The following is a 23746-nucleotide window of genomic DNA, read 5'->3' as shown; positions in this document are numbered from 1 at the left end:
GGGAAGTGCGTTTTATATTCCGGAGAAATGCGGTAATATAACACGTAGGCTTTCGCGACGGTTATTATCCATAGTTAAAAAAAAAATGTGGGTTGGATCGCGTAAATGTGAACGTGTCGGTAACCCAGCAAAAACGTCGTACTCAACTGTAAATGTTGTGGGTTTACTCTCCAACGCACCGGCGTGCTGAACCAGTAGCTAATCGGTCACGTTTCGTTTACGTGACAAACCTTCCTGACTGGCCGGGTTTGGGTTGGCCGGTTTAACGACACATTTACATTGAGGCGATCTAACCCAACAAAACCCCCTTTACTATGAGTTAGTTCAGTCTCCTGCCCCCCCCCCCGCCCACCACTTGTTTGGCTCCGAGCCGACGCCGCCCCTCGTGTGTGTCCGCCCCCCTCTCGCCGCCCGCGCGCAGATGCCGCTGCAGGCCGTGCCGACCGGCCCGGTGTGTGCCGAGCCGCACGGGGCCAAGCGCGTCGTGGAGAAGACGGAGCCGGTGTTCGGTGGGACTGAGCGTAGCCCACGCTTCACCGAGGTGTACCAGGGCCTGCAGCAAGGTGGTGGCCCCCACGCCCCCCCCAACTCCCCCTCTCGTTCGCATCCCGGGGTCGCTTCGTTTCCTGGTCGGACCCTGAAACGAACCGCGAGCTGTGTGTGTGCGCGTCTCTCTTGCGGCGGCGGCGGCGGCGACTCGGCCGTAAAACTGGTGCCCTGGCGAGTTACGCGGGAAGGCGAGAGGTTTACAGTGGTTGTTGTTGCAGGACGGATGATGAGACGATTGGCCCAGCGCGTTACGTGGGACAGGGAGGCTTTACGGGGGCCGAGTAGCACGGCTGATGCGACGGTAGCGAGCACGTGATTTAGGGAGGGTTTCCAGGGGCTGCGCCGAGCGGCTGGTATGATGGTAGCCAGCACGTGAGGATGGGAAGGGAGGGTTTTCAGGGGCCGCGTAGAATAAAAGCGGGAGAAATGTTTCGACATGACAGATAAATAATCGTAAACACCCAAAGCTACGTACAATGTAAATCTAGTAACCGATATAAAATAACGTTTTGCGTGACATTCGCGACAGAAACTTGCATATGGCATTTTAAAACGACATTTATAACTGCAAGAAACCACAACTGTTTGTGCGCGTGAGAGAATATGGAGGCGTGTTGGTTCGTAGGTGCGCACCATTGAGCGTGTGTATGTGGAGCAGTTGGCGCACTGCGACCAGAGTTCCATTTCCACTCGCCGTCAACTTCCGTGAGGAATATCTGATCCCACTGAGCTATTAGGTTATTTTTCAGAAACGACCACGCTATTGCATATGATAACTCAGCGAAATGGCTCATCATCATCACGTGAACATTTATAGCAGCCGGATACGGTATGATTCCAGTAACCTGCAGTGCAATTCTCAGTCGTGCGCAGCATTGGTGGCACTTCATACTGCTGCCGCTCCCCGCCCCGCCACGTAGCGTCGAGTGTGTGGGTGGATCATTCGCTTCACCACCCCTGACGTGAAACGTTCCGGTTGTCCTTGACGCTTTCGTCCCCCAGCAGATCAGAAGCTGAGCACCAAGCCCATGGGGGGAGGAGGAGGAGTGAGCTCTGTGGAGATGTACCAGCACAACATGCCTTACCGACCGGCCCACCCAGCCCAGCCATACAAGTACGTACTGCTGACTAACCGACACCATCCTCCCCATGCATCTAAACGCTTCACACGGATGTACGCGCGAGCGCACGGGGAGATGGCGGGACAAATTACCGAGGGTACCGCCGCCACCCCGCGCTACCGTGTCGTACCGCGTTACTCTATCGCCGTACCGTTCAGTAGTTCGGCGTCGACCGCTCAGAAACCGCGTGATGACGGCGCGCGTTACAGCGGCACACGCTCCACGTTGCGCGAAAAGCGTTCCCGAACAGATGAACCCGCGTTGTAGCGACAAACACGGTGCAGTGTGACCACCGCACCACGCTTTATGCGAGGACCCAACTGTACCGATTGTCGCGAGTGGCTACAAAAGAGCCCACGTTTGTTATTTTGGTTGTTTTTGTTTCGTTTCATCAAATGGACGTTGCGTGCGCTCAGGCACCCGCACGCGCACGGCACTCCGGCGATCGTGCCCGGGGTGAATCTGCAGGGCGGCGTGGGGAGCCAAGTCCTCGTTCAGACGCCACAGCGCCCGCCGGCGAATGGCCTGGGAGTGGCAAACGCGTGGACCGCTACGCGGCCAACCTTCACCGGCCAGGTTAGTCCCTCCGCACCATCCACCACCGCCCCCCACTACGCGCAGAGGAACTGTGCGTGTGTACGTCTAAAAGTGAATTATATTTTATCTCGCCGAACGGAGCGAGCAAGCGTAACAGCCCGGCTTGGCCTCATCTCACTGCCCCGTGTTAGGATTGTGTAAGGACGAGGTCGGGTCAAGACGACATCAAAGACTGCTGCCGATGATGCTACCACACCCCGAAGTTGCTTCGGGGTGTGGTAACCAACTTTCAAGCGGGTCTCTTACAGTCTCTAAACTAAACTATTTTCGTAGTAATAGGTTTTTACCCTTTCAACTGGTACAAAAACTGACACCTTTATACAAGGCATCATGTTTGCAATAACCACAACACAAGCAGTCAAAATGCAAACAAAAAGAAACAACTCTGATGATGATAATGATATGCACTGTCATCATCAGAGTTGTTTATTTTTGTTTGCATTTTGACTGCTTGTGTTGTGGTTATTGCAAACATGATGCCTTGTATAAAGGTGCCAGTTTTTGTACCAGTTGAAAGGGTAAAAACCTATTACTATATTTTGCCACTGGTAAAGGAGACGTCTCATAGTAAACTATTTTCATTTTACTAGGTGAGGCCCCACCGAGCTGTTAGAGTCTAGCTCTTTTTCAGAAGCGACCTGACCACAAACTCTAGCTCAGTGAAGTAACTCGTCACCACGTGCAAATTTACAGCAACCAAACACGCTCTCAACGCCTCCACCTACCCTACCGCCTGTAATTCGCTTCGATTCACGTCGCTTCAATACTCACCGTCGCAGTATTCTCAGCCTTATCCAGACCATCCCCCACCCTTCCCCCTCCTCCTCTTCCCCTCACCCCCTACTATCCCCCCTATCCCCCTTCCCCCCCCGACCATCCCCCTTCTCCCACTTACTATACCCCTTCCCCCCCCTATCCCCCACCCTCCCCCCTCCTCTTCCCCACAACCCCTACTATCCCCCCCCCCACTGATCTGCCCTCCACCCCCTACTATACCCCCCACCCCCTACCATCCCTCCCACCCCTTCCTATTCCCCCCACCCCCTACCATCCCCCCCACCCCCTACCATCCCCCTCCCTCCCTCCTCCAGGTTCCCAAGCCTCAGCCGCAAGCGCCGTTCTCCGTGGGGGCGCCGCCGCCGCCGCCTCCTCACGGCTTCTCTCCCCCGGCGGGGGCCTCCGTGGGCGGCGGCGCCATCGCCGCCAACTCCGTGGGGGGCGGCGAGGGAGTCGGGGGGGGCGGGGGGCTCCTCCGTCGGGGCCCAGCGGTCGTTCAACCCCCTGCTGGGGAGCCCCACTCAGGGGGCCCCGGGGTCCACGGGGTCCCCCTACAGCGGCATGCAGGGCGGGCGAACCGCCTACGGTGAGGGGTCGAGGATTCCTCGAATCCGCCCGTGCGGGGTGGAGCTTCTAGACGAGGGTGTTGTTAAGTCTTGACTGAAAGCTTTCGTCACTGCAGGAATTCACATTACGCAGATAGGTTCAAAGAAAGAAACAAAAGATAACAGAAAAACTAGGAGAAAATAACAAAAAACTCGTATCTCGGCCGCCGTTGGGATTTGCGCCGGGGCGCTCCCAGCCTTCTCCCTGTGATCGTATCGCCCTCTTCAACGCGCCCGAGTCGTCCCGTCGGATGATGTCATGCCGAGACCGTGATCACACGCACGTGTGTGTGCGCGCGTGTGTGTACGTTTTGTGCATGTGTCACGTGTGGGGAACGGTGGCGCAGCGGTTAGTGCCGCTGCGCTACGAACCCGGCGACCCGAGTTCGATTCCCGCTCACGGCCACTAACACCGGTGACAATTATCTGAACCGGTCCTGGGCCTGCCCTAGGTCGACTCGATTCAGCCTCAAATTATTACCTGGTGTGGTGTGTAAACATCGCCACTGGGGAGACAAAGGCGGCCGGGCGTCGTGCTGGTCACCCACCCCCCGTGTGCCATTCCGGCCTTCAAAGATTGCTACTCGCTGACAGCACTTGCCCCAACAGTCTGTTAAGGCTGCACGGGGGATCTCCTGTACGCTCGCGCGAGCGACCCACGTGACGTTACGCTCATTCAAATTGAGATGAAAGCCTCCGTCTCTGTGTGTGTTTACGCGTGTGGGTGATGCATGCCTCGCACAGGTCCACCACGCACTCATCATCCTTATCTGTGTCCGTGTGTCTGTGTGTCTCTTTCCGCGTGGGGGGCCACCGAGTAGCCGAGACGAGCCCTGGCGCCGGATCGTACCAATCGCGGAGAGTCGAGGGGGCAGCCATCTGGCCGCAGTGGCCAGGGCAGCATGGGGGGCAGGCGGGCAACGACCCTTCCCAGGGGCAGACGCAGCCTGAGGTTTTCCAGGTGAGTGCGTGTGTGTGTGCGTGCGTGCATGCGTACGTGTGCGTGCGTGTGTGCATGTGTGCGTGCATGTGTGTGTGCATGCGCGTGCGTGCATGCATGCATGCGTGCGTGCGTGTGTGCACTACTCGCTAACAGCACTTGGCACAACAGTCTGTTAAGGCTATACGGGGGGGCATATTTATCTTTGTGTGCGCAGTGCACGGGTCAGGGACAAGATCACAATCCCCTGCAATCGATAAATCAATCAATGAACTATAACCAGGGGAGAAAGGCCTGAGAGATAAACTACTCCTTGACAAGAAAGGAAATACGTACGCATGTGTTGAACTTCTTTCGCACCGTGCGTAGCCAACTGCCAATCGGAAGTGCGGGGGAGGGACAACAACCGCAAGTCCTCTTCACAATCTCGTGACCTTAGCATGTGCCTGGACATTCCATCACAGAATAATAATAATAATTAACCTTTCTGTATCTCCCCCCCCCCCCACCTAATTTCTACTCCAGGATGTTCTCTCCATGCTCGGGGACCCAGCTCAGGCTGCGGGCAACTACAGCAGCGAAGATTTCGGAGATCTCAGCATGTTCCCTCCGTTCACCGAGTGAACGATAAGTTCGAAATTCCACCCGCGTGCCCGCCCGCCCGCCCGCCCATCTCTCGCGCTGGCAACTCTGTCCTTTATCCCGGGAGCAATTTGGTTCTCCCGTGCGGCCCACAGCTCCCTCGTTGGAAGCCCCACGTGCAGTTTCCGGCACGGTGTAGAACCGGACTCCTTCGCGGAAGGTGGGAGTTTGCCGCGAGCTCTCTTTGCTCGTCGTTCCGCAACCCCCACCCCTCTCACCGCTACCGGCGATGACGTCGTCACGCGTCGCCTTTACCCCCTCGCCACCTTGTGTGACCCCCTGTCGCTTTGTCGACTTGGAATCGAGCGCGTCCGTCGACGCGCACCCCTCCCCGCGACGGCTTAAAGACGGATCGCCGCTCACGAGATTTTATTTTTTTAGCGCCGGGTTTACATTGTTTTGGAATGTAGATTTTTATGTTTTTGTTTTGCTACGGGCCTGCGTTATTTGTAGGGGAAATGTTGAACGGGACAAAACAGAAAAAAAAGAAAACGACATCTATTTTCCGGGATAGTTGTTTTTTTTAATCAGCTTCCGAAAGGAGGTTTGGGAGAAATGTCCGGAACCGTGTAGAGAACACAGTTAAATAGTACATGCACCTCCTGAAAAAAAAAACACATTTGGTAAAGTTAATAGTGATTGAAGTGTATTTTTGTTACCACATCAGGCGCACATTTTGATAACATAGTTTGTAATACAAACTTGAAAAAGAGGATATTAATTACTTCTCCTATTGCTTCTTAACCTAAAGCTTATCTGCTTGGAAACTCAGGCCTAATTGCACTTAGCACTGCAATAACAATACACGCGCCCTCCACCACCACACGGCACTCGCCGCCACCTCCTGCGTAGGGTTTACGCATCGCGGCGGTCGCTCGTTTACAGGGCTGTCGTCTCGTTCCGCCAAAGTTTTTCTCCTTCAAACGAGCAAATTTTGGCAGAGCGTATATCTTGCCCGTCTCGCTCAACGGGCAAGATACGTTCCGCAGAAATTTGCGGAGCGTATCTTTTCTCGTCTCGTTGAGCGATCAACGTTCTCCTATTGACTCACAAACCACCCCGTCCCCCCCGGTGAAAAATTAAGTCTCCAAAACGTTCCACTCTCGAACAACTTTTTCTTTTTTTCTACACGTGAGAAACACGAATTCTCATTTTCAAAATCCTTGGGGAGATTAATTTAGGCGGCGTTCAAAGGCCGAGATGGGGAGTTGGGCAACCACCAAAAGCTTCCCCCCCCCCCCCCCCCCCCCCCCGTACCGACCATGTCGACATCGCATTGCCACGTCGCTGCGGGTGCGAGTTACGGACGGACGCGCGGAAACGTTGGTAATACATTGAACGTCTACGGCAAACGAGAGTTTACGCCATAATGCACAAATACTGCACTGGGCTCGGTGGGATGTGCGAGGGTGGGACGTGCGACCGTCGCCGTCCTGGAGTTTGGTTCGCGGGGAAGTAACCCTTTGGATAGGAAGTGCAATGTGTAATATTAATTGTGCGCACAAAACACCAGCTCCGTGCGTACACGACATACGAGCAGGGTTGTGCGTGCAGTGTATGTGTGTTTGTTGAACTTCTTTCGCACCGTACGTAGCCAACGGTGCTTATCGGAGGTGCGCGGGGGGAGTAGCGTCGTCCGTGTGACTGTTAATGGTCAGGGTAGCTCACCCACAGCCTTAAGCCGGATCCACGCCCGAAACGATCGCTCACAAGCAACTTTGTTGCACGCAGTTGAAGCGCTTCGTATGTGGATGTCTGCGACATATTGCAGAGACGTAACTCGACATTGAAGCGACGAATCGCACGGCGATTTGGAGTGGGCAGTGTTTCGCCCATCGCGTGCGAAGCGGTCGTCACGATCCTGCGCACGCCGTTTTAATTCTCTCGCTGCACAGACACTCGTTCGCACGTGGACAAAGTAGTTGCTCGTATTTGTTCACTCTCCTGCCATTAAATTCGCACGATCTTTTTAACGCCAAACACCAATTTCATGTTGGCCCACTGATCGCTCGTGCGTGGACGCGGCTCTAAAGGGGGGGGGGGGGGGGATCGTGCTTTTTCGCCTTTTGGATCGCGTCGGCGGTCGGTTGTGTGGACTCGTCGATTGCGCAATGCGCCTGCGCGTTCTCGCCGAGGATAATTTCGTGTCCCCGCTTTGATGACGTGGGCTGTTGAATGACTGCTAACAAACAAGAAAATGCGCAAGCTTTGTCTTTGCAATAAAAGTCGTCCCGCCAACATGCACAGGTAGGCCGAGTCAGGGAATAAATACAAAGTTGTAAAAAAACACACAGACATAATACCATGCAAACGTTAGGCCCCCCCAAAGTTGCACGTTTTTGCTGGAAGCCAGCCGGGTCAGTGATGATGACCTGCTTTTGAAATACCGACGACGCTGCATCGTTCCCGTTCCGTCGTGCTTGACCCGATGCGCGAAGGGCCGATTGAAAATTCGTCCGTGCCCCGACACGGAGAGCGCGGCTCGACGAAGCGGCGTTGATTTCTCCCGCTCGACATCTGCGATGAAGGGAGCTAATCGGATTCCTCCGGCAAGAATAGAGATCCTGACGCCGATCTCGTCGCGTCCGCCGCGAAGAAGCGCGACGAGCTTCTGTCCACCGTCGCTGATATTTCGGGGCTTTAATCGTCGCCTGAACAGAAACGAAACCCCCCCCCCTCCCCCCCCCTTCTTCTAGCTCCTCAAAGGAATCGCTCGCAACATCGCTGTTTGTTAGCGTAGCTGTGGAGACGTGGAAGGCGCTGGGAAAGGCGGCAGGTCTGGTGGCTATGTGTTTCCTCATTTGGCCTTTCTGCTCGAGTTTCTTCCAGTTTAAGCCAGATTATTCATATTTTTCTCAATTATTATTATTCAACATTATTTTGCGCCACATCTGTAAACGGACGCGTCCGCTTTTTGGCATTTCAGAATGTTTTAACGCAACGCATGACCAGATTCCAACGACACAATTTGAGGACTTAACCAAATCACCTGACGTGCCTTTTTATAACTCCCTTAACCATCCGTCGTTCATTGTGGCAACAATCAACCGCTTCGAATATCAGGGACATTAGGACAGTTAACAGCAGCATCCCTGTCAACCCACACGGTTTACCCCGTATTCTTGTACAGGGAAATTGAGTTTTCAGGTCCATACGGCGAACGGCCGTTGCAATACGGGCAATTTTTGTCTATTTGTTTGTGTTTCTCCCTTGTGATGGGACTTTGTAGGATGAACGTTGACATGTATAAGGGGCACAGGGTGACCGATAATGTCTGAATTGGTCTGTAATAAGGTAGGGCACTGATAAGGGGCTGACAGGTTTGCAATAGCCTTTCTGCGCGTGCTCAACAGGGCAGAGTGGAGCGCTCTTCTGTTTGGGCGACCTGCTGCTGTAATTGAAATGCACATTAACCCCCCCCCAACCCTCCCTCCTGGCCTTCGCACCCAATTGGCTCGCAAGTGACGACATCGCATCGATCACCTCTCTTTTAAGACGGAAACAGGAGGAGGATTTCTCCGCAACTCGCCGCTGTCCGGTTGTGTGTTGGAGAGTAAACGCACGACAACGTTTACGTTTCGACAGCCCGAGTTGGATATCGCCTGATGCTGGTTGTAATTACCGGCGTACTCGAGTGATAAATGTCGTGGGTTTTACTCTCCAACACACCGGTGTGCTGTACTCGTAACTAATTCGCACGACATGGTGGTGGCGGTGTTAACGACACATTCGTATTGACGCGATCTAAGCCAACAACAACGGCCTTTGGCATGCACGGTCACATCGTTGTCGAGATGGCGAGCATCCCTTGCCCGTCCTGGTGAGGTCCTCGAGCGTCAACGCTCCGCCGTTCTAAACAGCGCTCCCCTAACCGCGCACCGTTCCAACGAGAGCCGGCGCTGGGCGTGTGCGGGGGCCACGGTCGAACGACGGGAAGTTTCTGCTTCCCGTCGTATCTATCCCTCCGGCCTCCCCTCCCCCACCCACCTCCTACTCCTGTCAACGCTGAAATGTGCCCCGTCCCTCTGGACTTCCGTCAATGCCTGCCTCACTGGCGCGTTATCAGCGTCCAGCTTTCGCTGGTGAGCCTAGCGGAGGGGGGGGATGCCTTTCGAGAGGTTTCCGTTTTTATTTTGCGGATGAGCGCGGTGTGTAACAACCCTGCTGTGCCCCTATTTTTTTTTAGAAAGCACAATCGTGGTTTGTGACGTCGCCTTGCGCCGTTTGCGCCACGCACACGACCAGGGCTTTGGTTGCGGCAAGAAAAATAATATTTTAGATGCAAATACAAAAAAAAATGTGTTTTATATATTTATACTGTATATAATATACGTGTGTGTGTACGTACGTACGTGTGTTTTAACATGAAACCAATTCCAGTCAACGTTGTTTCGTCAGTACACACCGGGCATTTTTGGCTTGTCAGCTGCGCTGGTGTGATGGGGGAGGCGGGGGGGAGTGGACAGGGAGGGCATGAGCTTTTGCTCATTTTCAGCGACCGCTTTTACTCTACCAACTGGCGGTTTCATTCGGAAAACGTAATTGTCTGGGAGGGGGAGCGGGCATAAAGATTAGTCTCACCTCTGTTCCCCCACGTGTGCCGCTGGACGGGAGGTGATGGGGGGTGGCGGCTTGGTGACATCGCTGGGCGTCGCCGCTTGTCGGGGGTTTCCCGCCTTCAGGAGGCAGATTGTGGGAGGCGGCGGGGGGGGGGGCTGGCCAGCATCTCCAAAAAGGACCGAAGTTAATCAATCGACCGTAACATTTTTGGCCGATTAATCCGCTTTGCTGACTTAATGGGCGAATCGACCTCCAGCTTTGCACGGAGCGATCCACTCGCGCACCCCCAGCCGATCGGAGGAAATGTTGGTTCAGTCTAAAAAAAAAACGTCTATTTCCCCCGCACCTCCGATTTAGCGCGATTGGCTACGTACGGCGCGAAAGAAGTTCTACCTACGCACATCTGGTTTGCGGTGAACGTAGCAACCTCTGGCCACTTGCAGGATTTACGCTAGCCACTCGTCACAACATACATACACATGTTGCCCTTCGTCAATCCACTGCTGTCAGGGGCCTCCCCAGGGCTGTAAGGAGTGGATTATTTGACCACAGTTCACCTGTGTGGGTTGCTCGAGGCAGAGTATGGTACAATAGAATTCGCTGTACTGCCCTCTGCTGAGAGTTTTGAATCGACTCTGTGGGTGGCGGAGAGATGGGACAAAGACTTTGCTGTCTGTACGCTTTTTGGACGCATCAGCTGTGTTGTGCCAATGTCCATCTGTCGGGTCGTGTGTGTTCAGCCTGTCCATGGGTGGTTCAAGGTTCAAGAGATGTCGATTCAAGCCAGATGTTGAAGTCGTTTATCGCGCAAAAAAAAGTACGCTTTAATGTCGTGCTCTCCCTGTGCCGCCGATCCTAAACCTGTATGCAGAGTTGCCGGAAAAGTCGAGTGGAAATTCCATGTTTTTGCTCTCGTTGGACTTACAATTCAGCTGTGAAAGTAAAAAAAAACATTTATACTCCTAATAGGGTTTTTCCCCCTTTTTTCTGGCAACAAAACTGACACCTTTTGCAAGGAAACATGTTTACATTAACCACAATACTTGCAGTCAAATGCAAACAAAAAACAATACTCTGATAATTTGTGCATTTTCTTTGCAAAAGGTGTCAGTTTTGTTGCCAGAAAAAAAGAGAAAAACCCTATTAGTATATTTTGGTACTGGCAAAGGAGGTCCCATGATGCATTTATAATCCGTTCACTCATCAATTCCCTCCACCTATGTCGAGGACATGATCTGCCTGACTCACCCCACCGTTCGGCCGCCGCACTGCAGGCCAACAAACCGCGTGCCTTTCCGCTCCTTGCCTTGCACCGCTGCTGCTTTAGAATTTCCCTCTCGTTTCTTCCTCCACCCAAGTTCCTAGAATAACCTTGCTCGTTTCAAGGAACCATTACACCCCCCCTTACCTATTACAACGTTCAGTCGCGCTCTACGTCGCTTTTCGCGCTGTACTTCGCCAACCGCGCGTAATCGCAGGTGCGCCGCTTGAAACGTTTGGGCCGTGTTTAGCAATCGTGATGTTAAAAACACAAAAAAAGAGAGATTAGCAAACGAAAATAACTTAGGAAGATTTCTAAGTCACTTTGTAGCTTTGGTAGTTTCAACGCATTATATACTACGGTGGTTCGAGAGGATTGAACGTCGGCGCTGACATTCGGTCGTCTCGTGTTCTCGCTGGCCCTGTCGTGATGGACGGACTCAGACTAGAGTGGGCACACTCGCGTGTACAGAACGCTTTGAAATCCGCGCTGCTGCGGAATCCGCTCGCACATTCACGTGTAAACTCGTTTATTGGTTTAAGAGGTAAATAATTAAGTGAAAGAAAATGTTTTAATGTATAGATATGTTTTATTACTGTTATTATTTCTCTAGAGAATATATCGATAAAGTTTAACTTTTTTTTTTAACTCGAGGCTTTTCGCTCGCCACCCGAGAAAAGCCGTTTGTATCATACACTTTGCGACTGCTTTGGACAGATGACGGATGTTATGGTAAGTGTGTTTGGTGTGTCACCTTTACAGCACCAAATCCTGCTAGCCCAACCTGATGATGATGCGATTGTCCACTGCGTAGTTTATGTAAAACTTAAATATGCATATGAAAAATAATATTACCCAGCTGTTCATGGTAAAAAAAAAATCCATACATTTTTATTCATGTTTTTTATGTACAAATTTTTGAATGTTATAAAAAATAAATAAAACTTCGGAAAAACAAGTCCTGCTTTTGTTTTTTGTATGACGTATGAAATCACTCAAGGATCTAATGGCACGCTTAAGCCTTTGACCAACTTGCCAGGAATGTGGAAAATCTCATTGGATCCCGTGAAGCCAAATGTCAGTTTCAAAGTAACCCGCACTCAACAAGAACACTAAATGTGAAGATCAACACACACAACCTGAAACAACCTGCAATATTGATGTTCACAACCTCGCCTGATATGCAGGAGGAAGTGGGTTCAAACCCGACCCTGACACCCGCTGCATATTTGGACTTTCTCTCCCCGTGACCGTGGATTTTTCTTCGGGTCCTCTCCGGTTTTTCCCCTCCACATTTTGCAACATGCATTGAGAGTATTTGGCTGCTGTAAATTGCCACCTTGTTGAGCCACTTCGTTGAGCTACCATTTGTGGCCTTGTCGCTTCTGAAAAAACAGCTATATAGTTCAGTGGGCCTTGCCTGGTAAAAAAATGTTTTAAATACTCTCAACACAAGCATATCTTTTGGAGGATGACCGTTTGAGTATCAAGTATTTTTCCAGTTGCACCGCCTCCATTTCTGAAGACCTTCACGAGGCCAGCGCAATGACAACATTTCACAATCTTTGGCAGCATAATGGCAATATCTTGCGATGATTTACCAGTCGCCGCTGTCTGTGACCCACAATGCCTGCGTCTGCCCCGGACTTCCTTCTGGTGAGCCTTCGACGTGCACCTAGCCAGGCACGAGCGCTCCGGTGATTCCAATCGTCTCGGTGAGTAACACACGGGACACCTCGGTCCGCCCTGTGGAACTCATCGCCAGCGAGCATTCGACACTTCACGGCGACAGCCTCAACGTGCACCTAGCCAGGCACAGAGCGCTACGGTGACATCACCGCCGCTTATTGATGACCGGTGGCTGCTGCCGTTTCTGCCGATGGGGAGTTGGGTGATCGGAGGGCTGAGAGAGTGGAGGTGGAGTAGCAGGCGGAGGTAGAGCAATGTTGATTGTATCCCCTTGAGGCACCAGGGGAGGAAGAGGAGCGATGATGGGAGGTTCCTCCTCGTCCGAGTCAAACTCCACGTCTTCGTCCTTCTCCCACTGCCCGTCCCTGTTGCGGACCCAGCCCAAACTGCAAGGGGGGGGGGGGGTAGCGGACCCAGGCCGTTTGTTAGGCGCACCGACGGCACAACCGACGCGTCATGTAGCGCCTCCCGCTGCTACAGCGGACCATTTCAGAGTGCTCGTCTGAATGTCGACAACGTGAAAGTCTCGACTCGAATCCTGTTTCACGTTCAACCGGTGTTTTAAAACCCTTCAACTATCGTGGCTTTATTTATCCATAACAAGTATAACCCGTAAAAACAAAGTTTTTCACTATAAATCCTTTATACGCGTGGCGGCTAGAGTCGTCTCGTCCTCTGGCTTGAGATGGCTGCCACCTATGGGTCAGATGATTGCATGGCACCATTAAGCAATTGGTAATTAAATATAATTTTTTTGTCCTAAAAAGTGTAAAATTTAGGAAAAAATTTTTCACGAACATTAATTGTCACGCACAACGAGTCTGTGGAAAATGTCAGCTCGATTGGATCACGGGAAGTGGGTTAAAAAACGACCGAAAGATTTGCACGGTCGTAAGCAAGCAAGTAAGCGCGCAAGTGAACTTAATATAAAGGATTTAAAAACGGCGGGATTCCAGTCAGCCCTGCACTTCATACCCAAGTAAAACAAAAACATCTGGCATTTGTACGGTTACCTTGCCGATTTCGTCAAGGAACATTGACCAATCACGCTAGCCATTGAACAAAGACGGTCACCACATCGCACGCATTCGGATGCGCTTCTGCGGCCGTCTGGAACGCTCTTCATTCTGATATTAGGAAGCCACTGGAGCAATGCACTTTTAAATCATCATCTAGATTAAAAACTCATTTCTTTTAAACTGCTTTTTGTGTTTAGTTTGTTGTCCTTTCCCCGCACCTGCATACATACATACATACACCGAGTTTGTAACCGTTTCTCCAACATGTATGTTGAACTTCTTTTCTACCGTGCATAGCCAACTGCTCAGCGGAGGTGCGGGGGATGGACAACAAACTAAACGTCACGTTTCAAGTCACACAAGCGAGGACCTCCCGCAACGCGCGAGGACGTGAAACAGTTGCCCCCAATCTCGCGCGTAACAAACCAGTGCCGAAAGGACCTTTGACAAATATTAAAATGAAATGTACTCCGCTTCCACAGCCAACAATTGCAGCAACTCCAATTGAGCGCTGTTGGCTAAGCACGGTGCTAAAGAAGTTGAACACATACAACCGACGACTGGCAAAAGCACGTTTACAAAGCCACGCGCAGCGCACGATTTTTCTTCCGAGTTGAACCGAACGTCGAACCGATTTGTCGCGAGGAGTGAGAATCGTACCTTTTGAGGTGGAGGTAATGTTCCAGCTCATGCCTCTTGGCCGGATCTGCGGGCTGGCACGGCACGTCCCCCCGTGCGCCCTTGCTCTTGCGCTTCTCAGACTTTGTCACTGCGAATGAGAAACGAGATGCAATTACCAGCGAATGCTGCGGATTTACTCTCCAACACACCGGGAGGTTGAAGTAGTAATTAATTGGCCTTTTGTTTACGTGGCAAATCCCTTACTAATTGGCTGTCGGTCGAACCCAAAAACCTTTATTATGAAAAATATTGCTCGCGAAAGCCTACGTGTTAAACTAACCTTCATGCAGATTCTGTTGGTGTACCGTTGGCGTCTCTACTGAACCTTTGTTCTGTTGTATTGTATTAGCTTAGTCACATACCAGCATGGCCATTTGGTCAACCCAATGCTTGAAGAAGGCTTCCGAAATGCCGTGGGGCTATTTGACCATTCTTCACCACGCTGGTTAGTGCAGGTTGGTGAGGACGTGCATTGGGTTTTACTGCACTGCCCCCTGCTGCCCACAACACAGTACTACACAACAACAACAACAAACTCACCGCCGTTCACCACTCAGTGGCGGTGACGTCACCACGGCGCATGTGCCATGCTAAGTGCCCTCTTAAGGCTTTCGCTTTAAGTGTCGAAGGCTCGCTGGCAGGAGGTCACGGAACAGACCCAGGTGGTGCCATGGGTTTGCTAAGTGAGATTTTAAAATAAGAATACAGTAGACTCTGGATTATCCGCGTGCGGTTTATCCGATTTGCGGATTAGCCACGCACCTTGACATTTTTACATCAATTAACAACTCAGGGATTTTCCCTTAAGCCCAAATGAATAAACTAAAAACAGTTATACACTGCCATTCTTGGAAATGTTTATTCCAAGTCACTTGCTTAAACCGATCAAATATGTGCTGCGGTTAAACCGAAATCCAAGTGATCGCCACAACAGTACAGCAGTTGCATACCTCTTCAAGAGTGGGCGGCGTTTGATTCTGATTGGCGTGGCTCTGCCATCCACGTAGTAGATGGCATTTTTAGATTACCCGCGATTTCTAATTATCCGCGAAACGTCCTCCCCGTAATTAGCGCGGATAACACTGGTCAACAAAAAAAAGCATTTTTTTCTGGCCTGGATTTTTGCAGCTGTTTTAGATTAATTTTAGGGTGCTGATTCCAAATCTGATCTCAGATTTGCTCTATCACATCTTATTTTTATGCTATCGGCATACCCCATTTTCATTGATTTTACCCGAAATTAACTCTGTCACTTATGATTGCAAGTTGTTGCGAGTCAGTGACTGCTTTAGTTTTCGATTTAAAGCTTTCGTGACTGCAGGGATTCATTCATCTTCTTGGTTCTTTCGGTAAACTTTACCGAAAGAACCAAGAAGACTGCTTTAGTGTTAAAATATGGTGCTCTATTTTTAGGATAGTGTGTTTATAATATAATTTTATGTAGATATCCACATTTATTTAATATTTTTCTTCTGCAGTTTTTATTAAAAATGCAATATTTGATATCGCAAAAACCTGATGTGATACACAAAAACTGATGCCAGATTTGGAATCGGCACCCCAAAATTACCTTAAAGCCGTTGGAATACCTTATGCCAAAAAAAGTGTGTTGACCAGTGTAATCGAGAGCCTGCTGCAGTTTAATTTTATCTCACGTCGGTTAAGGCCCACTTAGCCAAGAAGCTCTCTCTCGCAATGTTTTTTAACTCCCCCCAAACGTCTTCTTGGTTCTTTCGGTAAAGTCACGTAGAAAGGAAATAATAAAATAATAAAAATAAAACATAATAAAATACAATTCTCACGACGTTTCGGCCACAACGCAAGCAGCCGTCCTCAGGTGAAGAACAGGTCTGTTGGAAAGACAGTGTCTGAATGAACACCACCAAGCTTGGCAGCGTATATTTAAGCTGGGTTAGAGGAGGAAGGGCGCCTTGTCAAAGGAATTTGCATATCAACAGAGTAATTTAGCATAAAATAATACAAATAAAACATAATAAAATAAAATATATTATTTTATTTTATTATGTTTTATTTTTATTATTTTATTACTTCCCTTCTACGTGACTTTACCGAAAGAACCAAGAAGATGAATCCCTGCAGTCACGAAAGCTTTAAATCGAAATTTAAATTAGCATATTTATGGAAATGCAGATATGGGATTAGTCACTACTTGTGGAATGCGTAGGAGGGAGGGGGGTCTCAAAGTCATATTATGCCCGTGCATTATGTAGGATTAGCAGCAACAAAGGGAGGGAGTAAGGTTAGCAGTAATAAAGGGAAGGAATTTTAATAGTAAGGAGCTGCAGCAGCTAAACCACCACGTAAAAAACTAAAATATAAACTACATCAATATTATCAATATACTAAATATACTCTCCGATAACCTGAGCTACTAACAGTATCCCCCCAAACGCTAAACTCACCCCCCCTTCTCTCGGCATCGGCGGCAGGGCCTTGAGGCGCAGACGGCGAGGGAGCTGAGGGGGCGGCGGCGGCGGCGGCAGGGAGACGGGGAGATGGTGCCGGTCCCGGCGAGGAGGGAGAGTCCCGCGCTTCCGCTCGCTCCACGGCGCCACGACTGCAGCCACCGCTCGCACTCTCCGAACCGGCATCGCTCGGAACTCTGCAGAAGAGACGAGAGAAAAATATTCCAGGCTGAACTGGAATTTGTCGGTTTCACCGGGCGCTAAAAAAAGCGACGACGTGTTTGCGAAACGAGGTAAAATGGGGAGACGTAATACTCTTAGGTTTTTTCGGTAAAGTCACGTAGGTAAAAAGAAATAATAAAAATAAAATAATAGAAATAATACTAGAAATAAAATTATAAACCACGACGTTTCGGAGGCAACACAAGTCTCCGTCACCAGGTGGGACCGTCACAGCTAGATTTACTGTATCAAGTGAGGCAAAATTCCAAGAGACAAGCTCTTAAATACAAGTTAAGGGGGGAGGAGGGGGGAAGGGGTGATCTGAATGTGGCAGCCAATGAATGGAACGTGTTGGGGGGGGGTGTTGGGGGGGTGGGCGGGGCTAAAAGAGAACAATAGGTGCAAATGTTGTTGTTTTACCCGGTGTTGGTTGACAATCCAAATACAAAAAGGAGAGTACTGTTAAACGCTGGGGATGTCAACACTCGGTAAAGTAGAATAGTACATGTTAAATAAGATGGTCCAAAAATGTGTAGTTAAATATTTTTTGCATGGTTAATAACAAGACGTAAATCGGAGTAGCGCTGTACAATCTGTTCTCCTGTAATGCCACGTGTTTTCAAAACGCCAATTGTATATAACGCGATGAATGTATTAGGGAACACGTTTTTGTAGAACGCGGACGCGAATTGGATATAAACGTGATTGAGTGAACGGAACTACGTCGCGCGAGTCGGAATAACCATGCAGAAACAACCACCTGAAACTCCGATCAAAATCATCACACTGCCATACATAGCAGGCGTTACCAAAAAGATTTCCAAAATTCTAAACAAACACAAGATCCATGTCCGGTTCAATACAGTACACAAAATCCGTGATCTGATCCCATCCGTAAAGGATGTCATTCCGGATTTACAGTACCCCGGTGTTTACAAATTGAGTTGTACATGTGATGACTGCTACATCGGGGAGACGAAACTACATATTTCGGACTGAATTCGCGAGCACAAATCAGATTTGTATTTCGCTGTGCCTTTTTACACCTGATGAGGGAGGCTTGTGTTGCCTCCGAAACGTCGTGATTTAATTTAGTTATTTACATTTATTTTATTTTATTAATTGTTTTACCTACGTGACTTTACCGAAATAACCAAAGAGTAGGAATAAGAAGTTGTACGGCTGCATCGGTTGAGCATCGCACAAGGCGGGATGCTGCTGGATGCTTCTAAGCTGCTACCCACGAGCCTAAAGTCTTTGTTCAGCATGCGTACGCAACTCGCGTGTTATCGCGGTCTGTGCTTTACCACCTATATTATTTATTAAAATGCCATATTTTTTTTTCATCACGCGGTGGTCTTTGGGAACGCAACTGCCGCGTTATAGGAAAACCGACCGTATCTGGAGGCAGACGCCCTACCTACCCACCCACCTTCTCTTGTGGCAGCAGCTGTTGTAGGGAGCGCTCTTGAGCAGGGCGTGATACGCCTTTTGACGGGTCTCACTCAGCAGTGGAGCCGGGTCCTCCTTATCCGTCAGGACAAATGTCAAAGGGGCACAACACTGAGCACAACACTGGGCAGAGGATACAACAAGGATGTGCGGTCAACCACGAGTCACCCAAAATCAAAACTATGAAACTATTTTTGATTTTACTAGGTAAGGCCCACTGAGCTATAGAGCACGTTTTTTCAGAAGCGACCTGGCAATCGCAAATGATTGCTCAACGAAGTGGCTTATCATCATGTGAAAATCTATAGCAACCAAATACTCTAAACGCACAGGGAAACACCGATGGATACGGAGAAAACTCAACGCGACCACGGGGAGAACATGCAAACTCCAAATATACAACAGGCGTCAGGGTCGGGATCGAACCCACAACACCTCCCGCATACCAGGCGAGGAAGTTAAGATATCTCCACCATGGCGAGAACCACCAACCCCACGCGCCGGCCTGCACATTTTCACCGGGTTAGAACACACGGGGGGTGCAACTACCTGCTCTGACGTAATGATCGAATTGTGACAATTGTATTCTTTGGGTCTTTCGGTAAAGCCACGTTGATAGATATATATTTTTTTAAATCAATAAGTTTCGATCGCGACACAAGCCAGTCACCTGATGATGATTGCTTGTGTTGCGATCGAAACGTCGTGATTTTTTTTTCTATTTACGTGGCTTTACCGAAAGACCCAAAGAATATGAATTCCTGCAGTCACGAAAGCTTTAAGTCAAGATTTGTGACGATTGATTAAATTGTGGCGAGGGCAAATGATGGCGACAACCTTAGCTCCAGCATTACCTGGGCAGTGCCACTCTCTGCCTCCACGTAGGACTTGTGTTTCCTTTTCAGTAGCTCATTCTTCAGGTCAAGCTTTCTGCCATAGTGTTTCTGCAAACCTGTCCAGCACACACGTGACACGCCATCAGCAGCAGCAGCAGCAGCACCAGCAGGATCATCACCCACCATCAGCAACCATACTACCATCATCATATCCATCACGCACTTCCGATTTCCCAAGCACCTCCGGCGGGCTATTAATCCATATGTAGTGTAATAGCGCCGGCTTGTGGGCAGCAGCAACAACTGTGGTGGACGGACACGCCGGTGAGGGTGTGCACGGTGTGTTGGCAGAGCGGAGGAACTAGGGCAAGGGTCACGGAGGACTCCATCTGGAGGCCCCTGGAACCTGCTGGCGGGTTCGAGAAGGGAGGTGCGGAGGGCGGAGGCAGGCCGCGCTGGGAGGATAAAAGGAGCCGAGGGCGGGGAGCTCGAGGCTGCCGATTTTGGAAGTGGACTCGTCTCGTCGTCGCTGTTGTCTCGTCACCGTCGTCGCTGTCGTCTTCGCTAGATATTGCGTTGCAAGATAATTGTTGGCTATCTCAGTCAGCACCGTCAGTGTTAGATGGCTAGTGTTGTGTACAGGCTGGGCTAAGCGACCGTGGAGAGTGTGTGGACGAGACCGTGAATGTTGATAATAAAGAAGGTGCCTCCTACAAACCTTGTCTCCGAATCACTGACACTACACATAAAAAAGAAGAAGACTACACTGCGGTTATGGAATGAGAGCGTTTCGATGCGATGAGTGTGCGTGGTGATGCACCAAGTTGACCAAGTGCGTTGCTGCACCGGTGGCTGTACCGGTGACGTTGATCTACGCACTTCGTGCCGTGCTGCAAAAACTAGGGAATAAGCCAACCGCGGGGAGCGACATTCACTCGAAGCAAATCTATTAATTATAAAAAAATATATATATATAGAAAAATACAAATAAATGTATCATCCTCCGATCAAAACAGAGACGTGTTGCTCACTCTGCAGGTGGCGCTTGCCCCGGCGGTGCGACGCGAGGACATCGACGGTGTCGAAGACGGGTCGGTGGGGGCACACGGTGCACGCCAGCCTGGTGGTGACAGCGGTAGCGGTGGCAGTGGCAGCAGCGGCACCTCCGATTAGCGCGGTTGGCTACGTGCGGTGCGAAAGAAGTTCAACGTACTACGTACACGCAGCACGCCTGTTCACTCCGCGGCGCGCGTGAACACCCCCCCCCCCCGATGTTCGCTCCATGGCACACGTGAACACTCAGCAGCATGCGTGTTCACCCGGCAGTAATGCTTTCTTTTAACTCACTCTGTCTGTTGTTGTTGTCGTTGTTGTTGTATCCTAAAATCTTGTAACTCAATTTTAAGCCACTTCCCAATGTGGTATCGACTGCAAACTTAGTATACTTATGTCATACTGATGACAATATAAAAAAATGTTACATTATTTTTTATATGGCGAGGTAGTTAACATCTCCGAGCCACCGTGATGATGATGAGAGAGAGAGACACGCAAACTCCAAATATACAGCAGCTGGCGTCAGTATCGGGGTCGAACCCACGATCTCCTGCACACCAGGCGAGGTAGTTAACATCTCCTAGCCACCGTGATGATGATGAGAGAGAGACACACAAACTCCAAATATACAGCAGCAGGCGTCAGTATCGGGTTCGAACCCACGATCTCCTGCACACCAGGCGAGGTAGTTAACATCTCCTCGCCACCGTGATGATGATGATGAGAGAGACACGCAAACTACAAATATACAGCAGCAGGCGTCAGTATCGGGTTCGAACCCACGATCTCCTGCGTACCAGGCGAGGTAGTTAACATCTCCTAGCCACCGTGATGATGATGATGAGAGAGAGACACGCAAACTACAAATATACAGCAGCAGGCGTCAGGGTCGGATTCAAACCCACGACCTCCTGTATACCAGGCGAGGTAGTTAACATCTCCTCGCCACCGTGATGATGATGAGAGAGACACGCAAACTCCAAATATACAGCAGCAGGCGTCAGTATCGGGGTCGAACCTACGACCTCCTGTACACCATGCGAGGTAGTAAACATCTCCTAGCCACCGTGATGATGATGAGAGACACGCAAACTCCATATACAGCAGCAGGCGTCAGGGTCGGGATGTAACCCACGACCTCCTGCATACCAGGCGAGGTAGTTAACATCTCCTAGCCACCGTGATGATGAGAGAGAGAGACACGCAAACTCCAAACATGGACTGAGTGCTGTGAGTTATCTGGTGAAAATCATCACCACCACCACCACGTTTACCTGCCATTGCTACACAACATCGCCTCGTCTTCGGCAATGTTTGCCACCAGCAGATCAGCCACCCTCCGCTTCTGTTCACAACAAAGAGAGTTACAGAAGAGGGACAACTTGTTATAAACACCGGACTACAAACAGATGAACGGCGGCTTAATGGTTCAACGTAACCGGCCCAACCCCGCAAGTTGCCACCGCCGCTACTGCCTACTCCCGGGGCAGGGGTTCTAGGCAAGCCGGGAAAAGCCTGCGCTAGGCCTCACGTGCCGGGAAATTCGCGCGGACAAAACGAATCTTTAACACAAATGTGTTGTTGTTGTTTACCTTTAACAGATTCAGCTGGCTCGAGTCATCTCCTTCACGCTTAAAAGACATTGCGAACGACGCGTGGATTTGTATGGTTGAAAGGCGGCAACGCTCCTTATTTCGGCTGTCGAGTTTTTAAAGTATCAGCAGCGGCGTAATAACACTTCTTGTGCCGATATCAAAGTATGAAAGAAAATTAAGAAATGTATCTTAACCCTTTCCCGGCGATCAAGGGTAATAATATCAAAGTGTTCGCCTTGTGGCGTTGTTGTCTTGGCTGACGCTGGTAGAAAGCGTGTGCCCTGGAGAAGACTGGCTGCTGGCTGGCTGCCTGGCTGGCTGGCTGCCTGGCTGCTGCGGGCCAAATCCGTTTCACAACAACAATGCCGTAGACTCCGTGGAGGATGTACTAATAGGGGGTTTCCCCTTTTTTTCTGGCAACAAAACTGACACCTTTTGCAAGGAATCATGCTTGCATTAACCACAATACTTGCAGTGAAATGCAAACAAAAAACAATACTCTGATAATTTATGCATTGTCCTTGAAACTTATTGGTCCACACCAGAGACAGCTTTCTTTGGAGCCTAGTCTCATATGGTTATTCGACCATATGACGCCAAAAGGCGCACAGTTCAAAGACAACGCACTACCATCAGAGTATTGTTTTTTGTTTGCATTTGACTGCAAGTATTGTGGTTAATGTAAGCATGATTCCTTGCAAAAAGGTGTCAGTTTTGTTGGCAGAAAAAAAGGGGGAAAACCCTATTAGTATATTTTGGTACTGGCAAAGGAGGTCCCATGATCCGTGGAAGATAATTTATCAAAGGAATGGTTGTATATTCTTGGTTCTTTCGGTAAAGTCACGTAGAAGGGAAATAATAAAATAATATAAATATAAAACAATAAAAATTCTCACGACGTTTCGACTGCAACACAAGCAATCATCATCAGGTGTGAAATCCACAGGTGTGAAATCCACAGCAAGAAGAACATTTTCTTGCTGTGGATTTCACACCTGATGACGATTGCTTGTGTTGCAGTCGAAACGTCGTGAGAATTTTTATTGTTTTATATTTATATTATTTTATTATTTCCCTTCTACGTGACTTTACCGAAATAACCAAGAATATGAATCCCTGCAGTCACGAAAGCTTTAAATCAATGTTTGTATGTTCATCACAAGTGTCCGTGGTGTGGTCATTGCCGTACCTGAACTCCTTTGCCAAAGGTATCATCTATTTTAGCGTTCGAACATCTTCACGCCTGCCGTTTTATTTTGCCAGAAAGGGACTTCCATGGTGAACTGGACTCCCATGGTAAACTGGTTTACCATGGTAAACTGGACTCCCATGGTAAACTGGACTTCCATGGTAAACTGGACTGCCATGGTGAACTGGACTCCCATGGTGAACTGGACTCCCATGGTAAACTGGACTGCATGGTAAATTGGACTGCCATGGTGAACTCAACTCCCATGCTAAACTGGACTCCCATGGTAAACTAAACTCCCATGGTGAACTGTACTCCCATGGTGAACTGGCCTTCCATGGTGAACTGGACTGCCATGGTGAACTGGACTCCCATGGTGAACTGGACTTCCATGGTAAACTGGACTGCCATGGTAAATTGGCCTGCATGGTAAATTGGACTGCCATGGTGAACTCAACTCCCATGCTAAACTGGACTCCCATGGTAAACTAGACTCCCATGGTGAACTGTACTCCCATGGTGAACTGGC

General features: G+C 49.8%; 2 protein-coding genes across 5 annotated transcripts in view; one reads left to right on the top strand and one right to left on the bottom strand.

Annotated features, from left to right (window-relative positions):
* The window catches only part of LOC144950856 (aryl hydrocarbon receptor nuclear translocator 2-like), a 40228-nt gene extending 28949 nt beyond the window's left edge, over positions 1-11279 (top strand). For 2 of the 3 annotated variants that reach the window (XM_078880997.1, XM_078880995.1), the window contains 6 exons: positions 422-563; positions 1552-1663; positions 2087-2246; positions 3359-3630; positions 4471-4610; positions 5115-11279. In XM_078880997.1, coding sequence (XP_078737123.1) covers positions 422-563; positions 1552-1663; positions 2087-2246; positions 3359-3630; positions 4471-4600 — 816 coding nt within the window. In that variant the 3' untranslated portion in view covers positions 4601-4610; positions 5115-11279. The remainder of the gene's footprint in view (positions 1-421; positions 564-1551; positions 1664-2086; positions 2247-3358; positions 3631-4470; positions 4611-5114) is intronic. The other variant, XM_078880996.1, reaches the window with a different exon arrangement.
* Positions 11280-11850: 571 nt separating this feature from the next.
* SCNM1 (sodium channel modifier 1) lies at positions 11851-22484 on the bottom strand. Of its 2 annotated transcripts, none has more exons than XM_078880998.1 (8): positions 22026-22484; positions 21708-21778; positions 20409-20497; positions 19396-19493; positions 18522-18664; positions 16865-17064; positions 14421-14529; positions 11851-13127 (listed from the first exon to the last, which is right to left on the bottom strand). In XM_078880998.1, the coding sequence occupies exons 1-8, from the start codon at positions 22074-22076 to the stop codon at positions 12887-12889; spliced, it is 1002 nt and encodes a 333-aa protein (XP_078737124.1). In that variant the 5' UTR covers positions 22077-22484; the 3' UTR covers positions 11851-12886. The 2 variants fall into 2 exon arrangements, with proteins under 2 accessions (XP_078737124.1, XP_078737126.1); XM_078881000.1 differs by having other exon boundaries at positions 18522-18616.
* Between the last annotated feature and the right edge of the window lie 1262 nt (positions 22485-23746).

Source organism: Lampetra fluviatilis, chromosome 59, assembly GCF_964198595.1.
Source record: "Lampetra fluviatilis chromosome 59, kcLamFluv1.1, whole genome shotgun sequence".
Taxonomy (NCBI): Eukaryota; Metazoa; Chordata; class Hyperoartia; order Petromyzontiformes; family Petromyzontidae; genus Lampetra; species Lampetra fluviatilis.
This window is presented reverse-complemented; position numbering and strand designations above follow the sequence as displayed.

Excerpts from the sequence above, each read along its gene's own strand:
- SCNM1 (XM_078880998.1), bottom strand. The coding sequence starts at position 22,076 with ATGTCTTTTAAGCGTGAAGGAGATGACTCGAGCCAGCTGAATCTGTTA. Across the intron at positions 17,065-18,521 it reads AGCTGCTGCCACAAGAGAAG|AGTTCCGAGCGATGCCGGTT; the intron begins GTGGGTGGGTAG and ends TCTCTTCTGCAG. Across the intron at positions 13,128-14,420 it reads CATTACCTCCACCTCAAAAG|TTTGGGCTGGGTCCGCAACA; the intron begins GTACGATTCTCA and ends CCCCCCTTGCAG.